Source organism: Podarcis tiliguerta, assembly GCF_965153285.1.
Source record: "Podarcis tiliguerta genome assembly, chromosome: 7".
NCBI lineage: Eukaryota > Metazoa > Chordata > Lepidosauria > Squamata > Lacertidae > Podarcis > Podarcis tiliguerta.
Window position 1 is genome coordinate 522254 of NC_139540.1, and position 25958 is coordinate 548211.

General features: G+C 48.3%; 1 protein-coding gene across 8 annotated transcripts in view; it reads left to right on the plus strand.

Moving 5' to 3' along the window:
- Window positions 1-2335: 2335 nt before the first annotated feature.
- Window positions 2336-25958, plus strand: part of LOC310681292 (speriolin-like) — a 29830-nt gene continuing 6207 nt past the window's right edge. The window contains exons 1-5 of one of the 8 annotated variants that reach the window (XR_014513210.1): window positions 2336-3465; window positions 4161-4409; window positions 19350-22282; window positions 22463-22550; window positions 24346-24418. Coding sequence is in view for 6 of the 8 variants with exons in the window: in XM_083448940.1 (XP_083305066.1) it covers window positions 3279-3465; window positions 4161-4409; window positions 19350-22550 (3637 nt within the window). In the remaining 2 variants the exon portion in view is untranslated. Of the gene's footprint in view, window positions 3466-4160; window positions 4410-19349; window positions 22551-24345; window positions 24419-25958 lie in introns of those variants that run through there. The other 7 variants (XR_014513209.1, XM_083448941.1, XM_083448943.1 and 4 more) reach the window with 7 other exon arrangements.

The window sequence follows — 25958 nt, forward strand, 5'->3', positions numbered from 1 at the left end:
CTGGATCTCTGGGGCTGAACCTCTGCTGTATATTGAGGGGCTGCAATGAGCACAGGAATGCACACATCCTGCAGCTGTTGGCATGTTGACAGGCACCGGCGGCTGCTTAGGGAAGCCAGCTCAGAGTAATTTGATTTGCCCGAGATATAATGTGGCGTGTCCAGGTTAATACAGCGACTTTCGAAGCTGCAGCTGTGCAACTCCAGCGCTCCTTGGAGGAAGCAGTGGCAGTTCTGCAAAGAGGCTGCCTTTCTCAAGGGCTCTGTTCCCCTTCCCCATCTCAGCATGGATTGCTTGCGCTGCCCCCACCCTGCCCATTTCCTTGTATGGTTTATCACTGGCACCATCTTCTCCGCCAAATGAGAAGAAGCTCAGACTGTCATCCCCAAACACCAGCAAAAGATTTCTCGGTAGCTGGACATACAGACCTACAGTTTTTAAGCCCTGGTCTAGTATTGGCTGAAAGATAAAACAGATTTTTAAGAACGTATATATTCAGGGCAATTAGGCAGGATTTATGAAAAAACACAGGTTTAACATCAAATATCCAGAAACCTTTCAAAAACAATTCTCTAAAGTTAGAAGCCAGAAAGCATTTGACAGAATGGAACAGACGTACTCATTTCGGGTACTGCAAAATCTAGAACTAGTGTCAAATCTTGTTACATTTGAAGGGAGGAAATGGCCATTTAACAAATAACTTGGGCGCAGGCGATATAGCATTGGTATTTTAAAAAATCCAAGTGGTTGACACAAGTAAGGAACTTTGAAATTATCCAAGATTGCAAAGAGTTAATCAAACACTACCATTCTAAATGAATGCAACAAATAATAAAATATCTGCCTAGATTGAAAAAGTTGAATTTCTTCTGGGCTGGAAGGCCAGTTATAAAAATGAGCAAAATGCCACAGAACTTCCTTTCATTATTAAATATTGCACTTAGTCAGCAATTTCTTACTTAAGAAATTGTATTTTTATTTACTTTCCTGGGGGGGGGGGGAGGAAGCATAGGGTAACCTAAAAGACCCTTTACCTACAGTGATTAGTAGGAAGATTTGAATTCCCAAATGCAAAGTGTTAAATTACCACTCTTTGTTAAATTACTACACATTGGGGCATTATAAGAACATAGTTTGAATACCCTTGTCACACAAAACAAATAGGTTTATCAACTAAAATTGTCCGACATAATAGTAGGAAAGATCTTGCAATAATTAAATTCAAATCCCATTACTAGAGTAATTTGTAAGATTTGGAGAAAGTTTAGGAACAAGTCAATCCCAGGCTACCTGCTTCTTGCTGCAGTCTTTTAGAATATGGAATGTGAGGGGAAAGACCAGTTAGTTGAAATGAAATTCTGGGAAAGAGATATGACTAAATTAAGGTCTGTGAAGGAAGAAGAGTTAACATATTAAAAACATATTTGATTTATATACCGCCCTGCACCCAGTGGTTTCAGGGCGGTTCACCAGCTGAAATGTGAGATTGATTGGAAATAACTGACTTTTTATGAAAAACTTAGATAAGGCATAACACATCTAGACTTCAAAGATGGCATGAGTTCTTGAGTTATTGGTCTCAAATATTTATTGATCTATCCACCCATACGCCCTTTCCCCTCAAGTCCTTGATCAGGTTACAACCATTTAAAATACATCACTGAAACAGTTTTGAAAACCTTGCAGATACAAAACAAAAACAAAAAGGTGCAATCACAAAAAAATGGGTTGGTTAATTATGTGAATAATCAGAGAATTAATCCTCATGACGTAATTAAAAGCTAAAGTGGGAAATAATCAAATTTATTGTATACCAACAGAAAAATGGAAAAATTCACTCCACAACTCTAGGCAGTGAATCTGAAAGTTGTTGTGTTGTGTTTTTAAAAAAAAGCAAAGCTTTAACCCGATGGTATCTGACACCACTTGGATTAAGTTATAGCCAATACTCCATGATCAATTGCAGAAAGGAAGGCATCTGAATCTATTTCATGTCATGTGAGACTCCCCAGTGCTTCGAGAACGTTTTTGAGAGTCTGTGTTGACAGAGAAAGGGAATATTCTCTGCCAGAAACTACTCAGAGGTCTAGTTATTTATCTGATAGTACAAAGGTGTAAAGGTGTATATTTCTATTTTTTATAACATAACTGTTAACCTTGAGTCCCCGTGGGCTCACCACAAAGTCTATTTATTATTGATTGCTTATGTTTACTTATTCTAAAATATATTAACTCACTGGAAATCAATATACTTCTATTTATGTCTATGTAAAATACCAAGTCACTGTAAAATACTAATAAAATATCTGGCACACGTGAGAGTGTTGGCGAAGGATGCTGCGCGTGGTCCTGACTTGGTTGGGGAGGCAGTTGCTGTTCCCCACGGAGGCCACACGGGGGCAGCTGGTGCCACATTCCCTGGGAGTTTGGTCTGTTCAGCGAAGGGGTTGGAGCCAAACTGACCGTCCAGTTTGTATCTACATTTGGAATGTAGTGCATCCGCCATATATTGTGGAGCTGGGAATGTGCAGAAAAAGACAATGAAAATGGACGAGTGGCTTTGTTTACTTTATTTCACATTTATACACATATTGATTGCAAAAAACCCCCCCAAAAAACCTCAAAGTGGTTGTTGTTGTTGTTAACTTATACCCTGCCCAAGACACTCTGGGCAGTTTTCAACAGAGAGTACGGCAAGAAGTCAAACATTAAAAGCTTCCTGAAACGTAGCTGCCTTCAGATGTCTACGAAAAGTCATATGATTGTTTATCTGTTTTGACTTCATCCGGGAGGGCATTCCACAGGGTGGGCACCACCACCGAGAAGGCCCTCTGTCTAGTTCCCTGTAACCTCACTTCTCGCAATGAGAGAACTGCCAGAAGGCCCTCGGAGCTGGACCTCAGGTCTGGGCTGGACGATGGAGGTGACCTCCAGGTATACAGGGCCAAAGCCGGTCAACAGGGCCCAGGGAATTTCCTGGGTGATGGCGATGCCCGCCCTGCTTTTCTATTGCAGCTTGCCCGCCCGCCCGCCCGCCTCTTCTCCCCTCCCCCACAGGGCTCCTGAGAGCTCCAGCACACTTGGGGCTGCTTGCATCACAATCGCCGCCCGTGTCATCCCTAGCACCAGGCTACCTGGGCTGCCTGCTTGCCTCCCTGGCTAGCAGTGGCAAGGAGAGGGGATCCTATGGCAGCTTGAACACCTGGATGGCACCCTGACCCTCCTCTGGGGCACTCCCAGGCAGCTCACTATCCCTGCACCAAGACATCTCGCAGGGGATGGCCATCTTCGCTCGCTATGACGACTTAAAAAAGGAGATTGATGCCCTCGTGGCAGAAAATGACGAGCTGAAGCACCTCATACAGATGCTCAAGGAGAACCAAGAGCTCAAGTCTATCCTACGGAACCAGTACAACGAAACCAACCTGATCCCCAAGTTTGAATCTACCCGGATTGATGCCACAAGTAAGTGCTACAGTTGATGGGGGGGGGGCTCCTGTGAGGCAGGCTGGTCCCCCAGGCAAGATCTTACTCTGGAGAGCAGCTGGGGGGGGGGGGGGGGTTCAGGCCTTAGGGGACAAGGAGGAGCCCCAGAAGGCTGTCTGCAGAGGGACACAATCCAAGGAGCAGGACTGTTTCTGGGATGCGGAAGAGGGAAGAGCATGAAATGTTTTCCCAAAACGAGGGTTAGCACCCCATCCCAAACAATCAGTGAAAGTTGTTAAAAACAAACAGAAGTTTATGTGGGAATATTGGCAGCTAAAGGGATTGTGAGTTTGGGGAAATGTATTTATAATTTTTATTTCTAGTCCGCTCTTCCCCCTGGGGAAAGCAGAGTAAACAATTAACAATGAAAATGTAAAGCGAAGTGAATTAATCACCACCATAAAACAAATAATAAAATAAAACAGGCACCGGAAGCAAAAATGAAGTATCCATCAGGCACTCCGCCCCCTTCCCCAAAGGTGGAATGTAGGAGAAGGGAGACGACTCCACAGCTGGGGGGCTGCTGGCCGCTGCACCAAACCCCCTTCCTAGGAGAGCTTGATCTGCAGATCTCAAGTCACATTTCAGAAATGTGGGTCCCAAATCGCTAAGGGCTTCACAGGCTTGCGGCTGGGGACTCTGACTCATCTTAACCTGCCTGTTCAACCCCACAGATCCGGCGCTCAACAACGCCTTCCAGGATAGCCACAGCTGGGAGCAAGCCCGCTTCGCCCCCAACACCAACTTCAGGGTGACTGTACGCCGACGGCTTCCAAGCGATAACCCTCCTTCACCCATTTCTTCGGCGGGTGGAACAATGATAAGAAGATCCTCTCCTGGCCCACGGGTGTCCACGCCCCTCAACCTGACGGACAGAGCAGCAGGACTGCAGGTCGTCCGGTTTGCTCCTGACACCACAACAGGTGAGAGCCCGTCTCGTCTCCAGGAACATGGCTAGCGGGTGGGGGCAGGGCTGGTGGCATGGGGCGAGTTGGTGTGTGTGCCAGGATGGGCCCTCTGCATGGGACTAGCAGCTCAAGTGGCTACTTGAGGTGGGGATCTTTTTAGGGGCACCAGTGAAGCAGCATGCAATGCAAGACTCTCTTGCTGGGTTGCCATTCTGGTACTGAGCAGGGTCCACGGGGTCCGGGGTCTCAGCTGTGCAGGTCATCATCAAAATAAGCTTTACTGGACTAGCCAAAGGCCACAACAAAACCATACAAATACTATGAGGAAAAGAAATATCTATATAACTATATATAGAAAGCAGAGCCACTGCCTGAACCATCAAGATCATAACATGCAGATGCTCATTTTGATTGGGGACTCCACAAAGCATAGAAGAGTTTCCTATCTAGGCCTCTGAATCTTACAATTCACTGCAATTTTGTCCAGGTTCTTCCTGATCTTTTTTGTCCCCAGCACAAAGAGGGCCACATTATAAGTCATTGGAGCATTAGCATCCCTGAGCAGCCAGAGACCCCTCTCTGCCAGGGAGAGACAGCTTTCCTGGACAAAGGATTTAGAAAGCGTCTCCCAGGTTCTGAGTATAGTGGGCACTGGAATAAATCATGCTGGATGTTCTCCACCTGAGGTTGCCCAAATACAACACCTATCTGCGTACCGAACCCTATTATAACACCTGCCCAGGACAGCAGAGGACATTCCTTGGAAACACAACTCAGTAAAGGCATATCCTCATGAATCTGGCGGACATTTGGACAGGGAGTGGGCTCTAAAACACACTGTTTTTAAGAGTAAAAATCATGGGGAGCATTGGGAAGATTTGATCACTTGTAAATCCCGTTGAGATTCTGTCCAGTAATACCCGTCCCTTCAGCTGCGCAGATCAAGGGAAGCGGGTGGCCATGAAGCAACTGGGCATTTTCTTGGGCATGCCCACATCTCCGCATGAAGCAGTGTTACAAGATGTGCGTCTGAACCTACATGTGTGTTCAGCGCTCATGTGCATTCCTACACTCACCACGAAGAGGTTTAGGACCTTTTGTAGAGCTATAACGTGTGTTTGTGGTGAATATGTGTTTGTTATGAATATGCACTCACCCTTACCCTCATGCCCACTGACAAGAGGAATGAAGCAAGGTTGGTTTGTTACACGAAATTAGAGCTTACGAATGTTGCTCCAGGCAGCCAAGTCACCACATAAGCAGGCAGCAACTCCTACAGCACATGCACACCTTGGTCTAAGAGTGAAAGAAGGGTCCCTATTCAAAGCTTAAAGAGGGCATGACATTTGTCACAGGCCTCACACTAGAAGTGAAGCAAGAAAGCGAAGGAAGCAACGCACAGGGTGCGGCTGGTCCCTGAGGGCATGGAGTGACAAGGGGATCCATGCTGGAGCTTGTGAGAACTAACCAAGCCTTGAAAACCTGGGGTTTAAGTATGGTTTTGAGCCACTTTTAGGTTGTGGAGAGGGGAGGAGGTCTTTGGGATGAGTAATTCCTACAATACCTATATTCTATTGTTCTGTTGCTCGCTTCTTATTAAGTTCTGGCCTGCTTCCTAATTTGTTTACTTAATTGGGAGTAGAAGGGCTATGGCTCTAGTGAAAAATAACTGGCTACCTTTGTTTCTTGAGCTCTAACTTTATGTATCATTGTCTACATGGAACCTTTTCACAGGTGATGAAAATGAAATTTTTGCTGGTAACACCAGATTGCTGTGCTGATCTTTACATAAAATCTTAAGAGATCTGAAAGCCTTCCGAGGCATCAGAGATAAGAACTAGATCAGCATCAGGAAAGTTTGCTGAGGGGTATTTTCTATTAAGAATATTAAGAATCAAGTTTATGCCAACTGTGCTGATATCATGGTCTACATGAATAAACCATAGGAGAAGTTCAGACTAGCTCACACCATTTCAGCAGCACCTGGGAGAAGGTGCAGGAGCAGAGAGGAACTCCTTCTCTAGAGAAGCTAGACTGGCTCCCTCCTTGTCCTGCTGGCAAAAAACTGTTGCACCTTTGAGCTCCAACAGTTTTTGAGAACTGACTTCTTTTAATGAGAGGGATGGTGCTATGCTGCTTTCATTGTGATTGTCTGTATGGTTTTTAATGGATCGTTGTGATTGTCTGTATGTTTTTAATGGGAATGATTTGGCAGGGATGTAATGACACTTGTAATGTGGAATTATTTATGGTAATTATGGTTATATAATAGATGGATAATGGTAAAAGATGCAGCAAATTAAAACTTAAACATGGAATTAATGGAGGCAGGGAAGGAGATCTGAAGGTTCAAAAGAACTTTGCATTTTAATGTTTGATATTGCTGTTTTATTTGTATAAAATTATCAAAAAACCAATAAAAATAGTTAACCACTATCTTGGAATAATTCCATGTTGATCTGTAAGTGTAAATAGGTTGGCAAGTGGTAATGCACACCATTCTGTATGCTTTTTCAAAATCTCAAACAGAAATCCCGCCAGAGCCGGGGACCTTGGCAAGTTTTACTTCTGTGATTAGTTCTATAATTTCATCTGAGCTTACCAATGGCCAATTGGGTATATTTGAGGGAACAAGCTTGTCAGCATTAGGTAGAAGACAAGGTGAATCATTAAATATTTTAATTTTATTAATAAAGGAATTCACCTAGGTTTGAGGGGGAATGGCATATACATTTAGAAGGGAATTGGAGTTCCGATGGCCAGAATTTATTTGCCAGGATTTATGATTGTTCGTTTTTATTGCATTTACTAAATGCGCCCATTTATTCTGATAGTATATTGTAATGGTTCTAGGGGTTGCTCATGCGTAAGTTGCCACTACTCCTGGCTGGGTTACCTGGTTGAACCCCTTTTGTCTGAACAGCCTCAAGTTTCGTGGCTGCCTCAGTCGCTGGCAGAATCCGTCAGTGGGCGTTTCTTGAACCTCTTCCAGCATAGAAGCTGTTTGACACCCAGTCTTCTCCTACTCTCCCTGCGCAGAAGTCTTCTGCGCCAAGAGGGTGTGGGCAGTGGAGTACCCGTGCTCTCTCCATTGGTCTCCGGCAAGGAGTCCTGGAGCCACCTCTCCGATTCCCCCATCTGCCCCCCTTCTCCACTGGTGTTACGCTGATTTCCTTCCCCAGCGGATGGGCTGCCTCTCTCCCTACTGGGACCCTCTCCGCCATCCCTCTGAAGCCTTCTCTCCGCCTCCAGCTCCGATGGCAGTTCCCTGACATCCACCTCCCCCCCCAGGACCCCCTCCACCCCCAGCCTGACCTTCTGACCCAACCTCGTCCCTATCCTCGGCCGACGATGCGGGGAATCCCCTGAAGGAGTTGTCGTCATCCTCCGAGGATTCAAAACCCGCTTCCCACCCGCTCCGATACCTTCCCGCGGGGTGAGTCTCCCAGTCTGATTCTTCTCCCTCAGACACCTCCTCTCCCTCCTCTTCGGAGGCAGGAAAACCCACAAAGTCCTCTTTGTTGTCTGTGGTACCAAATTCTTCCTCCCAGAATCTCGCTAGTGGTTTTGGTTTATCTGGGAACAGGCTGTGGAATTCTTCCACTAGATACCCGCCCTGGACCACCTCAGCAGGGACCCACGTGTTTTCTGACTTGGGTTCTCCCTCCCAAGCCACCAGGTACTCCACCTGGCACCCTCGCCACCTTGAATCGAGTATTTCTGTGGCTTGGTTGTGGTGTTCCTTCTCCTCTACCTGCGGGTGGATGGTGACTCCTCCCTCCCGCTCCGGAAATTCCCGCCCCTCCCTGTATGGTGAGAGTAGGGACCTATGGAACACCGGATGTATCTTCATGCTGTTAGGCAATTTGAGCTTGAATGCCACCGGGTTCACCTGCTGTGTTACCTCAAAAGGTCCCAGCCTCCTTGGTTGCAACTTCTTGCACCCTCCCTTTAGGGGTAACCCTTGGGTTGACAACCACACCCGGTCTCCCACCCGTATGGCTTCCCCCTCCCGACGGTGCTTGTCAGCCTGCCTCTTGTAAACTTCCTTGGCCCGCTCCACGTTCAGCCTGAGTTGCTGGTGAAAGGCCTCCATTTCTTCCACAAACTGCTCTGCCGCAGGTACACTCCATCCTTCCTCCCCCCTCCCCGGGAAGGCCCTGGGGTGACACCCATAATTGGCCATGAACGGGCTCATTCCCGTGGATACATGTTCAGAGTTATTGTACGCAAATTCAGCCAGCACTAGTTTCTCTACCCAATCATTCTGCCTCTCGCTGACGTAGCAGCATAGGTCTTGCTGGAGTATACCGTTCGCTCTTTCTGCTTGCCCGTTGGTTTCCGGGTGTTGCGCCGTCAAGAAGCCCACCTCGACCTGCAACAAGCTCATGAGCTTCCTCCAGAACCGGGAAGTAAATTGTTTCCCGCGATCTGAGATGACTATCAAGGGAGCCCCATGCAGCCTGAAGATGTGCTCCACAAACAACCTGGCTGTCTCCTCTGCCGTCACCGCTTGTGAGCAAGCAATGAAATGGCACATCTTTGTCAGTAGATCGATGACTACCATGACTGCTGTCTTCCCCCTTGACTTGGGCAAATCTGTCATAAAATCAATGGACACCACCTCCCAGGGTCTTCCCGGTGTGGGTAAGGGTTTCAGTAACCCTGCGGGGGCCGCCCTCTCCCCCTTGGCCCTTTGGCAGCGGTCGCACCCCCGTACATATTCTCATACATCTTCCCTTACCCTTGGCCACCAGAACTGCCTGGTGACAAGCAGCATGGTTTTGTGTTGTCCAAAGTGCCCCGCCGTAGGGTTGTCATGGAGTTGTTTGAGTACCTTTCCCCTCAAGGTCTCCCCTGGTACATACAGCGCCCCCTTGTAGTACAGCAGCCCTTCCTTTTCCTCAAACCCTCCATGGTTTTCCCTTCCGTCTTGGAGTTCCCTGATTTTAGTTTGAGCGAACTCATCGTTTCTAGTAAGCCCGCCCAGTTCTCGTTTCCCAACCAACGCTCCCCCCCACACCCATCGGTCCTCGGGGATCACGTGTCGTATCTCCGGCGGTCCCTCTCCTTCCATGTACTCCGGCTTCTGGGAGAGCGCATCTGCTCTTACGTTTTCTTCTCCCAGTATGTATCGGATCTCGAAGGAAAACTTGGAGAACTCCTGTGCCCATCGAATCTGTCTCTGGTTGAGTACTCGCGCGGTCCTCCAGTATTCTAAGTTCTTGTGATCAGTACAAACCTGGATCTTGTGCTGCACCCCTATTAACAGATGTCTCCATCGGCGAAATGCCGCATAGATTGCAAGCAGTTCACGGTCATACACTGTATAGTTTTGCTCCGACTTGCTCAGCTTCCTCGAGAAAAAGGCACACGGCCTCCAGCCCTGCTTGGCTCCTGGCTGCAACAGAAGTACCGCCCCAATGGCTCGGTCGGACGCGTCGGTCTCCAGCCTCATGGGCTTCTCCAGATCAATGTGCAGGAGCTGCTCCTCCGAAGCGAACGCCTTCTTCAGTCTTTCAAAGGATTGCTGGGCACTTTCTGTCCAAGCGAACTTCTTCTTGCTACTGAGGCAATCTGTGATGGGCGCTGTCAAGTGGGCGAAGTTCTTGATGAACTTCTAGTAGAAGTTGCTGAACCCTAGGAACCTCTGCACGTCCTTCCGGGTCTTGGGGGCCTTCCACTCCAACACTGCCTGCACCTTGCTTGGGTCCATAGCTAGGCCCTTGTCTGACAACTTGTATCCCAGAAACTTGACCTCTCTGGCGTGAAATTGGCATTTTTCCAGCTTGACCCACAACTGGTGCTTCTGCAGTCTCTTTAGCACTTCCCTGACGTCTCTGACATGTTGCTCCTCATTGTCCGAATAGATTAAGACGTCATCCAAAAAGGCTACGCAGTTCTTGTACAGCAGGGGCCCCAACACATGGTGCATGAAAGCTTGAAAGCAGGCAGAGCCTGATTGTAATCCAAATGGCATGACTAAGTACTCAAACGCCCCCAGGGGGGTGAACATGGTGGTTTTCCATTCATCCCCCTCGCTTATTCTAATCAAATTGTACGCTCCTCTGAGATCCAGCTTGGTAAAAAAATTCCCCGCCTCACCTGTGTTAAAATGTCGTCAATCCTTGGCATTGGGAAGGTCACGGGTTCAGATACCATGTTCAATGCCCTATAATCTACGACCAACCTGGGCTGATTAGTCTCCTTCTTGTCCACAAAGAACACCAGACTGCCCCCCACCGCCTTTGATTCCCTTATAAACCCCCTCTTCAGATTCTTGTCAATAAACTGCCGCAACTCCTGCATCTCCCGGTCAGGCATGGCATACAGCTTACCCATCGGTAGTTGAGCCCCTGGGAGCAAGTTGATTTGGCAGTCAAAGGGCCGATGAGGGGGTAGTTTATCCGCCTCCTTCTCGCTGAAGACTTCCTCTAGGTCAGTATATTGTGGTGGCACCTCCCCTTTTGTTCCCACTGCTAGCCCAGCCACCCTGGCCACTGTCATTCTTGAGGTCCCCCCCCCAGTGTTCCAAGCAGTAAGCTGACCCAAAGGTGACTGACCGCTGATGCCATGACACTACTGGATCATGCAGTGCCAGCCAGCTCATCCCCAGTTTTATTGGAGGTCCGGCCAGTGTGGCCATGTGAAAGGCGATGGTTTCAGTGTGCCTGGAAACCCTCATTCGCATTGGTGGGGTCTGGTGTGTCACTTCCCCTCCCAGAAGTTCCCTGCCATCGATGGTGGTCACTTGCAAGGGAAAATCCAGGGGTAGCAGGTGGAGTTGGTGCTCCAGAGCAAAGTCCCTGCTGAAGAAATTACAGGAGCTGCCTGAGTCCAGCAGCCCCTCAACCTTGACTGGGTGCCCATTCGGGAGTTCTAACACCACTTCTATGGCTATAGCTGCCCTGGGGGGATCATGCTGGGACACTTTTATTGGTGGCTGGCCTGGCTGCTGACCCCGCTGGTTGGCAGCCAGGCGTTCTCGTTTCCCTGCCCCTGTCCTTCCTCCCCCTTCTCCTCACAGCCAGCAGCCCCCACCATCCCTTGCCAGGCCTTCCTTTGAGGGCAGACCCTGGCAAAATGTCCTGGCTGTTGGCAGAGGAAACACTTCTTGGTTGTTTTCCAATCCTTCCCCTCCCTCTTGCGACCTTCACTGGAGTTTGAAACCTCTTGCGCGCGCGCCCCATCAATTTCCATTGGCTCAGCCGCCTGGGAAAGCTGTCTTGGTATTTCAGGAATGCTGTAGTCAAGGCAACGTTCCCCTCTCCCCTCGCGATTCTCCTGAGCCCACGCTTCCTGCCGTACTCCAATCGCAAGTACAGCCTTGGTCAGCTGATCCATCGACTGTGGGCAGGGCGCGCGGGACAGCTCATCCTTCACAGTAGGGGACAATCCCTCCTCAAACAACATTTGAATCAGTTCAGAGTCCAGATCCCACCCAAGCCGGTGGATCAACATTGCAAAGCGCGACCAGTAGTCTCTAACTGATTGGCTCCCCTGCTTGCACCCCATCAGTTCTCGTTGAGTCACACTTTGTGCCACTTCACTGGAATACATCGCATCCATTGCCTGGAAGAATTTCTTAAGGTCCTTCAGGGCATTATTCTGCGTTGCCATGAGGGGCCTGATCCATTCACGTGCCCCCCCCCGCAGATGCCCGATCATGTAGGCTACCCTCTCCCCATCATTCTCAAAGTCATTATGCTGCAGTTCTAAGGCGTACTCTATTTCCGTTCGGAACACACTGTAGTCCTGGGGCTCCCCCCCAAACTTGTGTACCAGCCCCGGTACTTTCTTTGCGATGGGGGTGGATCTGACCTGTGCATCCTGAGCCTGCCTTTCATCCAGCCGCACCGTCAGGAGAGCTATATGCTGTTCCAAGTCTCGGTTTCTCTCTACCAGACCTTGCACTCCAGCTGCTTGCTCCGCCTTATCTCCGGCTCCCCTGGTATGGCTCATCGTGCTGCCTCTCTGGAGCTGCGCACAAGCAATGTTGGGGACTGACAGATTGCTGTAATGGTTCTAGGGGTTGCTCGTGCGTAAGTTGCCGCCACTCCTGGCTAGGTTACCTGGTTGAACCCTTTCTGTCTGGACAGCCTCAAGTTTCGTGGCTGCCTCAGTCGCTGGCAGAATCCGTCAGTGGGCGTTTCTTGAACCTCTTCCAGCATAAAAGCTGTTTGACACCCAGTCTCCTCCTACTCTGCCTGCGCGGAAGTCTTCTGCGCCAAGAGGGTGTGGGCAGCGGAGTACCCGTACTCTCTCCGCTGGTCTCCGGCGAAGAGTCCTGGAGCCACCTCTCCGATTCCCCCATCTGCCCCCCTTCTCCACTGGTGTTACGCTGATTTCCTTCCCCAGCGGATGGGCTACCTCTCTCCCTACTGGGACCCTCTCCGCCATCCCTCTGGAGCCTTCTCTCCGCCGCCAGCTCTGATGGCAGTTCCCTGACATATATTTTCTTTTTCTTAGCAATGAGATCATTATATAGCTCCCTACATATAAAATCGTTTTTAAGATTTGTTACATCTCCTTTTTTGTGAAGGTCCCTAAGCAAAGTTCTGAGTAATATTTTCTCTGTATAGCATTCCTAGTCAAACCAAGGAGAAGGATTAGGGAGGGTCACTGATGCAGGCTTAGATATTGTACTGCAGTTGTCTATTAATTGAGAATAAGATTATACTGCTACCTTAATAAAGTGTGAGTTGATAAGGGTTGCCCTCAGATGTAACATTCTATCTGAGTCCAAGAATTTGGCAATCACGCCTTCAGACTGCAGTGGTCACCTAATCTTTTCAAAACGCCGTGGTCATCACCCAGTGCCCCTGCCCCCACATCTTGTTGTGGAAGTCAGATAACGGACAATCTGCAGGTGGCACAGTGCAGCCCCCCCTACCAGGGGGGGGCAGCAGGGCTAATTACCCACATATTAGCCCTGAATTACTGGCATGACTGGGGGTCTGATCTCTTGGGAGGCAGCCATATCTCACAGCAGGAAACCAGAAGTCGACCACCTAATCTTTTCTAAAACGCTATAGATGGTTTGTTCTGAATGACCAGGCTTCGATATTTTATTTGCTGGTCTGCACCGCAAAGTCGAAAGGAAATGGGAATTTCCACTTTTCTGTACAAGATCCAATAGAGAAGTTAATACTGGAACATAAATATAAAGAACATAGGACGCGGGTGGCCCTGTGGTCCAAACCACAGAGCCTCTTGAGCTTGCAGATAGTAAGGTTGGTGGTTTGAATCCCCGCGATGGAGTGAACTCCCGTTGCTCTGTCCCAGCTCCTGCCAACGTAACAGTTCAAAAGCATGCCAGTGCAAGTAGAAGAATAGGTACTGTTGCGGAGGGAAGGTAAACAGTGTTTCATCTCATCATCTGAGGGAGGGAGGTAAACATTTATCAAAATTACCTATTTGTTACCCATATTTATTAGGAAAGTTTGGGATAGAGGAGGGTGTGCCAATAAGAATTGTTTCATATTGCAGACCGAATTTGATTAATATTAAAAGGCCAGCTTGCAGCGACCTTTAGAGAATTGTCTGTGGGCAGGTAGTTTGAATGAAGAGAACCCAGCAGTGTTTACCTCAGTCATTAACCAAATTTCTTGGAATGAAATACAGTTGAAACCATTGAGATATTCAATGAGCCAATAAAGGCTGAATGCATGCATGCATGAAAGACTGTTGGGAAAATTGTAATTAGCTATTGGTTATTGTTAAAGTTCTAAATGCGTAGGCAATATTAGAACAGTCTGTAATACCATATGACAGCTGAGCTACTTGTCCTGTATGATGTGATATACACAGATATACGCAGATACACATACGCACATACTCACACACAAGCCATGAAAGTCAGTGGATGAAATACAGTTCTTTTTCTGTAGGTGAAATCACTTTCCATGCTTCTGTGAGTACATTCTATACATTCTGTTACTCGCCTTTTATAGGACAAAGAAAGAGAACTCCACACGGGGAAACACCTACTGTGGAAGGGCCCAGAAGGTGTGACAACAGCCTTCTGCTCTCACTGCAATAAGCCACTTCTACCCATTTGGACTGGTTGCAACATTAAGTGGGGTCAGGGCCGGCCCACCCATGAGGCAAGTTGAGACAACCGCCTCAGGTGGCAGGATCCACTGGGACAGCAGATCACAATCTTTCTTCCCTCTGGTTTTTGATGTAGATCTTCCCTTTCTCTCTGCTATAAAGCCTTAAATGGCTCAAGACCGCAATATCTCAAGGACCGCCTCTTCCCATATGAACCTACCCGGACCCTGAGATCATCTTGTGAGGCCCTCCATTGTGTGCCTCCTCCTCAATAGGTCAGGAGGGTGGCAACACAAGAATGGGTCTTGTGGCTCCCTGTCTATGGAATGCTCTCCCCAGGGAAGTTCGCCTGGCACCTTGATTGTACACCTTTAGGTGCCGGGCAAAAACTATAGGAGTGCAAATATCCAGAGTGTGGGGTCAGGTGGGATTACTATGAGGAATTATGAAATATGCATCAAGCCATTGTGTCCACAATGAATGCATTGTGTTGAATGGGTTTGATACATTGGCAATAATTTCTGATCAAATCCCACAACCCTCTGCATCTCTGGCCATTTCCTCTACTGTCCATTTCTCTTTCTTGACAAGTCAAGTACGCAGCCCAGTTGTCACCAGGCAGGCATCCTGGGCCATAAAGATAGTGGGCAAGTTTCTTTGATGTAGCTTTTCTGATATGTTAATCTTAGGGCCAGGAAACAGATCTCATATGAAGGTGATAATGATCACTGTCCTCCTGGCCATCCTTCTTATCATGTGTATTGATTGTTTACAACCTCCGGGGTTGCTGAATGCACTCCTTTGTAGTTTTCATTCATTTACCCAAAAATATGCGCGCTTAACTAGTGTTTGTAGTTTAACATTGTCCCCACGTGGGGTTTGTTGAAATGCTCAGAAGAAATCTGATTGGTTCTTACAAACACTCTGTAAAAAGATCTTTTGTGAATAAAACGACCTGGGCCAGGGGCTGGAGGCACAAAGAGATTATTATACACACCCTTCCCAGAGTCTTGCTTATTAATCAGAGTTCAATCCTTCCTTTACTTTGTGAACGCCTCAAGAAAAACCCCTTCCAATCTACGCCCCATCCCAAGAGACAAGGGTAGGGCAAGCAGAGATTACCCACCTCCGTCATTGGTGTTGTGCAATGCTAGGTCCATAGGCAATAAAACCACCACCATGTGTGACTTTTTGTCTTGCAGGGGATTGACCTGGCTTGTATGACGGAGACCTGGGTACTTTAAGGCGAAGTAGTCTCCCTACATGAGATAACATCCCCAGGTTTCTTTGTCCTCCATCAATCACGAACTGCGGGGGAGGAGGAGTAGCATTGTTAATCCAGGGGGATTGCTCTTTCAGAGCTCTGCCAGCACCGGCGATCTCCGGCATTGAATGTGTTGGTCTTGTGTGGGGCACCAAGGAGAGCTTGGCTGTCTGGCCAAGGGTACCAACCACCCAGCGCACCGGCAGCCACCCTGTCAGACCTGCTGGAGGTGGCGGCGGGCTGGGCCTTGGAGTTCCCAAGCCTATTGGTTTTGGGAGACTTCAACATCCATGCCGATGCCAACCCCTCCTCACAGGCTCTGGACCTGGTGACTTCCATGGCAACACTAGGCTCTTCCAGTTTGTTTTGGGCCCCACTCATCAAGCAGGCCACACACTGGATTTGATCTTAGGTGCTGGAATAGATGTGATCATGCTCCCCCCTGTGGAAGTGCCATGGTCTGATCACTATGCTCTGAAAGCCAAGATTGACTTCCCACTCCTCCCCTGCTCGAGTGGCGAGCCTATTTGGGCTTGCCCGTGAAGGCTGATGGATCCTGATAGATTCCATCAGGCCTTGCGGGACCCTGCTCCTCCTGGCGACTCATTAGATGACCTTGTCTAGGACTGGAATAACCGGCTCTTGGCAGCTATCAATGAGATCGTGCCTAAGCACCCTCTGCGACCCAGTCAAAACCGGGCCCCTTGGTTTACCGAGGAGCTCCAGAAAATGAAGCAGGATTTCAGATGGCTAGAGCGAGTATGGCAACGGACTCATGACAGAGCTTTAAGAACATCTTATAGGACGCTTATGAAAGCCTATGAGATGACTATGAAAGCTGCTAAGAAATCTTACTTTACAGCTTCCATTGCATCTGCTAGCTCTCGCTCGGCATAACTTTTTAGAATAATTAGGTCGATAACGTCCTTAGAAGGGCAACCAAATATAAGCACAAATTTGACTCACAGCTGTGAGGCATTCATGAGCTTTTTTGTGGAAAGTCCTGTTGCTCCGCCGTGACCTCCCTGCCAATTTAGATACAGTGACAGAACTGGAGGCCCCTCAATTGTCTTCAGGTCCAATGTTGGACCATTTCGATCGGATACTCCCTGCTGATGTGGACAGATTCCTCCAAGCTGGTAGGCCCACCACCTGCCTCCTCGATCTGTGCCCATCTTGGCTGATTAGGGCGTGCCCAGATGTCGTGCAGACCCCCCTGGTTGAAATTATCAATTTGTCCTTTGGCACGGGGATATTCCCAGGGGAGCTGAAGGAAGCAGTGGTGTGTCCGCTCTTAAAGAAAGCTTCACTAGATCCTTTAGATGTATCCAATTACCGCCCAGTTTCAAATCTTCCATATCTGGGTAAGGTAATTGAGAGAGCGGTTGCTGAACAGCTTGGTAGGTTTCTGGAGGAAACATTGGCTTTAGATTCATTTCAGTCCAGGGTCCGTCCTGGTTTCAGGACCGAGACGGCTCTAGTCGCCCTTACAGATGATCTCCGTAGACAACTGGATCGAGGCAGGCCAGGACTGCTGATTCTTTTAGATTTATCAGCAGCCTTTGACATGGTTGATCATGAGCTTCTGGACCACCGCCTCGCCGGCGTGGGGATACAGGGCATAGCCCGTAACTGGCTGTGCTCTTTTATCTCTGGTCGGGGACAGAGGGTGGCGCTAGGGAGGGATATGTCGTCGCGCCACTCCTTGGTGTGTGGAGTTCTTCAGGGCACAATCCTCTCCCCGATGCTTTTTAACATCTTCATGCGCCCCCTTGCCCAGATTATCCGGAGCTTTGGGCTGGGCTGTCACCAATATGCTGAGCTCTATCTGCTGATGGATGGCCACACCAACTCGACCTGGACACACTGACCAGATGCTTGGAAGCTGTGGCTGGATGGTTTTGTGGGAGCCGATTGAAACTAAATCCTTCGAAGACAGAGGTCCTCTGGCTGAGTCAAGATGGTATGGGGATGAGGGACCAACTCCCTTCTCTTGCGGGGTCCCAATTAGTGCCACTGCCTTCCAGTAAGAGTTTGGGTGTAAGCCTTGACGTCTCCCTTTCCATAGAGGCTCAGGTTACAGCAACAGCCAAGGCGACATTTTTCCACCTTCGCCGCATCAAGCAGTTGGTCCCTTACCTTTCCCACCCTGACCTGGCCACAGTGATCCATGTGATGGTCACCTCCAGGCTTGACTACTGTAATTCTCTCTACACAGGGCTGCCCTTGAAGCTGTCCCAGAAACTCCAGCAGGTGCAGAATGCTGCAGCGAGACTCCTCACGGGGTCTCTGCCATGGGAGCATATTCACCCAGTGCTTTTCCAGCTGCACTGGCTCCCGGTGGAGTACAGGGTCAGATTTAAGGGCTGGTTTTGACCTTTAAAGCCCTTTACAGCCTAGGACCCTTGTACCTACGGGACAACCTCACCCGGTATGCCCCACGGAGGACCTTAAGGTCCATAAATAGCAACACCCTAGAGGTCCTGGGCCCTAAGGAAGTTAGATTAGCCTCAGGGCGCTGCAGGAGCTGATTTCTTTCCGCAGGGCCTGTAAGACAGAGTTGTTCCGCCTGGCCTTTGACTTGGAATCAATTTGATTCCCTCCCCCTCTTTCTTTTTTCCTTTCTCCTCCTATGATGAGGCTGCATTTTAATGTTTTAATGTTGTATTTTAAACTTGTTTTTTAAGTTGTATTTCGATCAACTTTTTATTATTGGTTGTTAGCCACCCTGCGCCTGGTCTTGGCTGGGGAGGGCGGGGTATAAATAACATTTATTTATTATTATTATTATTATTCCTTTTTAAACAGGTCTTTAGTTGACCCTTTAAAATGTGGCTTTTTGGGGAGGGGGTGTTACTGGATTGCACATTCAGGTGATGAACAAACCCTCCATCATGGGTAGGCAAACTAAGGCCTGGGGGCCGGATCTGGCCCAATCACCTTCTAAATCCAGACCGCAGATGGTCCGGGAATCAGCATGTTTTTACATGAGTAGAATGTGTCCTTTTATTTAAAACGCATCTCTGGGTTATTTGTGGGGCATAAGAATTCGTTCATTCCCCCCCCCCCCCCAAAAAAAATATATATATATATAGTCTGAGGGACAGTGGACCAGCCCCCTGCTGAAAATGTTTGCTGACCCCTGCCAATGTTCCAGGGTGTAGCAAATATGATGCAGATCATTGGATTCCTCCCTGTAGCTGCCTTCAGTCTCAGCATTTGGCATTGACATTTTACTAAAGAGGACCATGAGCCAGACTTCCTCCACCAGGTGTCCTCCAGATGTTTTTGATTGCAATTCTCACCTGCCACTAGCCAGCATCAGCTGTGCGATGCTGGGGCAGATTGTAGAGATGGTCCACAACAGCTGGGGTGCAGAGGTAACTGAAACATCTTTAACTTCAAAAAGCTCCAGAATTGCTGTCATCCAGCCACCATAAATACCTTTAAAGAGAACAAACCAAAGAGAAAACTAGAGCCAGAACCTTCCAAAAAAATGTAGACCATCTCTATGACCATAGAACTCAGGGCTTCCCTTGTTGTGATGCCACTACTAGCTTCTGAGTGTTAGGGATGTGATGCCCTGTGAGGTCAGTGTGACCCCGACGCTCAGTGGAGCCTCTCTCTCTTCTTTGCAGCTAATGCCGCTTTATATCCAGCCCATCAGAGTCTTGCCACGTCCTCCTCTCAAAGTCCCAAAGGCTATTGCTATGAGTGCTCCTCTCCGGTGCATCCACACCATCCACAGACTTCCTCCTCCCAAAGTCCCAAAGGCTATTGCTATGAGTGCTCCTCTCCGGTGCATCCACACCATCCACAGAGCTCCTCAACAACTTCCTCTGACCCCAGTAACACACATCTTGAGGGTGGCACAGTGTACGCAGTGGGACTCCCCCTACCCTGGACCTGGCCCAGCTCCATGTCCCCTGGGGTTGATTCAGTCGTCTTACCTCTAGGCCGCCCCAAAGTTGCCAGGACACAAACAGTAGACATCACCACTCTCCAGCCCAGCTCTGGGGGCTCCTATTCTCCAAATGCCAACCAAACAAGAGAAATTGAATCAACTTGGTCCTGGCCCAGCTCCATGTCCCCTGGGGATGATACAGTCTTCTTACCCACAGGCCGCCCCAAAGTTGCCAGGACACAAACAGTAGACATAACCACTCTCCAGCCCAGCTCTGGGGGCTCCTATTCTACGAATCCGAACCAAACCAGAGAAATTGAATCATATTGGTCCTGGCCCAGCTCCATGTCACCTGGGGATGATACAGTCTTCTTACCTCCAGGCCGCCCCAAAGTTGCCAGGACACAAACAGTAGACATTACCACTCTCCAGCCCGGCTCTGGGGGCTCCTATTCTCCAAATGCCAACCAAACAAGAGAACTTGAATCAACTTGGTCCTGGCCCAGCTCCATGTCCCCTGGGGATGATACAGTCTTCTTACCTCCAGGCCGCCCCAAAGTTGCCAGGACACAAACAGTAGACATCACCACACTCCAGCCCAGCTCTGGGGTCGCCTATTCTCCAAATGCCAACCAAAGAACAGAACTTGAATCATATTGGTCCTTGCCCAGCTCCATGTCACCTGGGGTTGATTTAGTCGTCTTACCTCCAGGCCGCCCCAAAGTTGCCAGGACACAAACAGTAGACATCACCACTCTCCAGCCCAGCTCTGGGGGCTCCTATTCTCCAAATGCCAACCAAACAAGAGAACTTGAATCAACTTGGTCCTGGCCCAGCTCCATGTCCCCTGGGGATGATACAGTCTTCTTACCTCCAGGCCGCCCCAAAGTTGCCAGGACGCAAACAGTAGACATCACCACTCTCCAGCCCGGCTCTGGGGGCTACTATTCTCCAAATGCCAACCAAACAACAGAACTTGAATCATATTGGTCCTTGCCCAGCTCCATGTCCCCTGGGGATTATTCAGTCGTCTTACCTCCAGGCCGCCCCAAAGTTGCCAGGACACAAACAGTAGACATCACCACTCTCCAGCCCGGCTCTGGGGGCTACTATTCTCCAAATGCCAACCAAACAAGAGAAATTGAATCATATTGGTCCTGGCCCAGCTCCATGTCACCTGGGGATGATACAGTCTTCTTACCCACAGGCCGCCCCAAAGTTGCCAGGACACAAACAGTAGACATCACCACTCTCCAGCCCAGCTCTGGGGGCTCCTATTCTCCATATGCCAACCAAACAAGAGAACTTGAATCAACTTGGTCCTGGCCCAGCTCCATGTCACCTGGGGATGATACAGTCTTCTTACCCACAGGCCGCCCCAAAGTTGCCAGGACACAAACAGTAGACATCACCACTCTCCAGCCCAGCTCTGGGGGCTCCTATTCTCCAAATGCCAACCAAACAAGAGAACTTGAATCAACTTGGTCCTGGCCCAGTTCCATGTCCCCTGGGGATGATACAGTCTTCTTACCCACAGGCCGCCCCAAAGTTGCCAGGACACAAACAGTAGACATTACCACTCTCCAGCCCAGCTCTGGGGGCTCCTATTCTACGAATCCGAACCAAACCAGAGAAATTCAATCATATTGGCCCTGGCCCAGCTCCATGTCCCCTGGGGATTATTCAGTCGTCTTACCTCCAGGCCGCCCCAAAGTTGCCAGGACACAAACAGTAGACATCACCACTCTCCAGCCCAGCTCTGGGGGCTCCTATTCCACGAATCCGAACCAAACCAGAGAAATTGAATCATATTGGTCCTGGCCCAGCTCCATGTCACCTGGGGATGATACTGTCTTCTTACCCACAGGCCGCCCCAAAGTTGCCAGGACACAAACAGTAGACATCACCACTCTCCAGCCCAGCTCTGGGGGCTCCTATTCTCCAAATGCCAACCAAACAAGAGAACTTGAATCAACTTGGTCCTGGCCCAGCTCCATGTCCCCTGGGGATGATACAGTCTTCTTACCTCCAGGCCGCCCCAAAGTTGCCAGGACACAAACAGTAGACATTACCACTCTCCAGCCCAGCCCTGGGGTCCCCAACTCTCAGAATACCACCCAGAATGCCTCTCTCAATGTTACCCGGGATGCTTCTCAAAATGCCTCTCCAAATGCCTCACAGAATGGTCCTGTCTCAGTGCTAAATCTCTCAGGCCCTCTAAACAGTGCTGATGTTGCTCAGCGCTGGTGGGAGTCTCGGCCTTTCACCCCTCCAAGTGCAGCACTCAATGCCTATGTATGCCAAGCATGGCCTGCCATAAGCATGCCAGCACTGCAGCAGGCATTGGCGCTGGGGCAAGCAATGCAGCAGGCACAAATCCTGACTCCAAGGAATGAGAAGCTATTGGGAGGGGTAAAGGAACTAAGGCACGCCCAAGCAATGACACAGCGACAGGCAATGGAGCGGGAGCAGATGCAGCCTAGGGCATGGGCGCAGGCACCTGTAGTGACCCAGGCACCAAGACTGACACAGCAGCAGGCAATCGAGAGAGCACAGGCACAGCAATGGGTGAAGACCTGGGCAGAGATGGAGCAAACAGCACGACGACAGGAAATGGAGCGGGCACACTGGGCCCAGGCCCAGGCCCAGGCCCGGGCCCAGGCCCAGGTAATGACCCAAGCACAAGCCCAGGCACTTGCACAGCCTATAATCCTGAGAAGCCCTGCCCCTTTCATACTGCAATCCCCACTTGTTGGTAGGGAAGCCATGCCACCCCCTTTCCAACTACCCTCTCCCGAAGCCATGCCACCAACCCACCTTCCTGCTAATCCACTCCAAGCCCCACAGAAATATCCCGATGTGAAGCCAAAGGAGCGCAGAGCCTCCACTAAGCAAGAGACTGACATGAAGACCAGCAGCGATGCCAAAGGAAAAGGTGAGAGGGACCAGAACGGAGCTGGGGCAGGCAGGCAGGGTGGAGTGGTGTAGAGCTATGTGGTGGGGGTACAATTCACAAGGAACTGCCTCTAGCCCTAGAGCCAGCAACAAGCAGTAGCATGGGCAGCCCAGGCCAGCACCATGAGTGCTGCTATTTGCAACCCCAAAGAGCTTATGAGGACAGTGCCCTGCCCTGGAGGAGATCCAGAAGCCCAAGGGAGAGGGGGAAATCCTTTGTGGTCAGAGGCAAGCCATGATCTGCCCCTAGATGGCTGAGGGACGCACAGGAAAGTCTGGTGTAAGCTGGCTATATGTGGGCACTAGTCAGGGCCCATTTGCCAGAAGCTGAAGTTATAATGGGATCGTGGGATCATGAATAAATCACAGTGGGCAACTGAAGGTCAACATCAGCAACTCTTTTTCTGTGAGATTTTTATTAAAGTTTTTCATAATAAAATAAAATAGTGTCTACAAAAAATACAAATAGAGTCCTCTCCTAAAAGTAATTCTTAGCCCTTACCACACACAGAGGATAGTAGCTCCTCCCAGCTCTCACTTCCCACTCTGGGAGACCAACAGTTTCCTGTTTCTCACCCAAGGCCCTCCATCAACCATCTACCACTCCCATTCATATACAATCTCTGGACCTTAATAAAGGCCCCAGACATAGGACTCCAAGGAAAAAACAAAAAGAAGAAAAACAAAAGAGACAAAAAAGAAAGGAAGGAAGGAAGGAACAATAAGAGAGAAAAGAGAGAGAGAGAAAAAGACAAAAGAAAAATAAACGCTAGAGAAAGATACAAACAAAAAATCCCTTCTGATTTTCCATCGGCCGGTAACATAAAAAAAGGAAAAGGGATTACCATACTTTACCGTGTACAACACGCCCCCATGTATAAGACATCCGTTATTTTGGAGAAATCAAAATTAAGAAAATTGGAAAGGGGGGGGGAGATTGTTGAGCTTTTTGGGGAAGGATTGCCCACAGTTGTTGAGCTTTATTCGGGGGGTGGCCCAGAGTTGTACACGCATCACAAAAGTCACCTATCCTCTGTCCCATCGCCAACAAAAGCAGCAAACAGGCTGCCCAATTGCCGCATCAACAGCCAATCAACACCAGCCCTTGCCGCAGCCACCAATAACAATCTCTGACTCACAGCAGCAACCAATCCCATGTCCCCACAATGCACTACCCATATACAAGACAACCCCCAATTTTAACATGATTTTTGAATAGAAAAACAGTCTTATACACGGAAAAGTATGGTATTTAAGACATTTAGCCCATGCTAAAATCCATCTTCTGCACTTTCTGTTAAGCAATATTTCTTTTAAGTTAAGGTGTCTCAGAATCATTCATTTTGTTTTCCCACTAAAAGTCCAAGAGGAGTTCCCTAATTGTTATTATTGGCTAATGTCAACCATATTTTTTCTTTTCTATTAACTTTACTTCCATTAATTTCCACCACAGTTACTCCATATTGAGTGACAGCAAATTCTTCTTTCTATCCATGTTCATTTTAAAATCCCTCCATTGTTATCACATATTGGAATAATATTCCTTTTTCTTATTATATATCCTTTAGTTCATGTCCATTTCCATATGCTCAAATTCCACTTCCTGTTGCATTTCCATTTCCTGTTGCATTTACAGTGCTATCCTGATCTCCTCTCCTCTAGAAACTTCCATTTTCATTTTTCCCAGTCTTTTCCCAGAGAGAATACTATAAATTTGGCAGCATCATTCTCTGAATTTGCTCCAAATCATATACAAAATACTTTCTCTCTGCTAGAACTGAAGAATGGCCAGGACTGAAGTTTTCCCTAAAGCTTTCCCTACCTCAACTCCATCAATGCCAAATCCAGGTAATTCCCCATTTGTGATTGTATCTCCTCCTCCTCCAAATCCTTGTATGGAATGCATTTCATTTCAGCATCTGCTTTCTTCATCCAGTCCTGCCAGCTTTTCTTTGATTTGGTCTGAAGCTTCTAGGTATTCTTCATTTCCATTTTCCATTTCAGATCTCTTTGACTCATTTTCTCTCCACCTTTCTTTTCCACTGATTGATTCCAATCATTTTTAATTGTTCAGCCATCAACTGCTGAACAATGCCAACAGTCACTGGGAGATCTAAAGGTACCTTTGCCATACTGGATGCTTTTGATGATTTGAATATTATTAGCAACTCTATGTTAATATTTCCACCTTAAAACCACAGCCACAACGTGTCTTATAGGAAATTCTTTTCCACAACTGGAAATGGCCGCTTTATTTTCAGCAGCAAGAAACAGAAAAAGGGTTAGATTTTTCACACAAGGGTTTCCCTTGTCTGTTTAATCTTTACTGTCAACCATAAATCAGGCTTTTAGCTTTGCCTTGAGACACTTTAACAAACAGTTTTCCTTTCTGTTCTTCATAACAACAGAAAGAGGTACTTAAAATTTTTCAGATTGTAAATTTTCACCAGCAGCATAGAGGGATCTCTCCAAGTTAGTTTTCCTTGTCCCAGAAGTGTTTAAGAAAGAGAGTGTGCTGGACTTTCTACCTATAAAACATGCTTAAGTGACATTTGGGCACAATGTTGACTCCTCACCTTGCCAGCTCATTGTAACTCCCGTCCAAGCCGCCAGGCACAGACAGCATAAAATGACCTCAGCAAAGCATTTCAGATCTCCCAGATCACCCTTATTCTCCTGAGTGATTATTGTATTGGCCCAAATATAAGCCGCACCCACAAATATATTCAATGGCTACAATTCCGCAGGCACTCACATCCAAAAATGGAAAATGTATAAGAAAATCCTACGGGTACTAGAGATTACCCGTAATCTTGCAAATCGGCAATAAAACATTTATTTGTTCTGTTTTACTATATGTCTGTTTCAGCAGCAAGATCATAAAAGCCTATTTTTGTAAGCTCATGTATTTAAGTCACACTTTTTCACGGTCGGAATTTGTGGGGAAAGTGTGGCTTACTTTTGGACCAATGCGGTAATAGTCTGACTACTATCAATCACCACATAATTACCTTCTGTCAGCAGAGAGCTAACAGAGAGGCAGCTAAACTGCCATTCCTCTCCCCAGAAGTTATCAGCAGCTGGCCAGTCTTCAAATAATGGCCTGGCCACAGACAGGCTTATACAGACCTATAAGTGCCTAGTAGCAACTGTAAATATTGCACCCTATGCCTGAAAGCTGCCTTAATGCACCTTCCTTTGCCACAAAATGTGTGCCACTGGGGGCCAGCTGACACATCAGGAGAAACACACTTACTTTTTAAAAAAAAATACTTAAATTAGCCAGTTTTAGTTTGAAGAAGGAACCACCCATGCAACTCCAATCCAGAATGGACTCACACCATGGTTGCCTGATTTCTTCCCCTCTCCTGTGTCCTGTTAGCTCCAA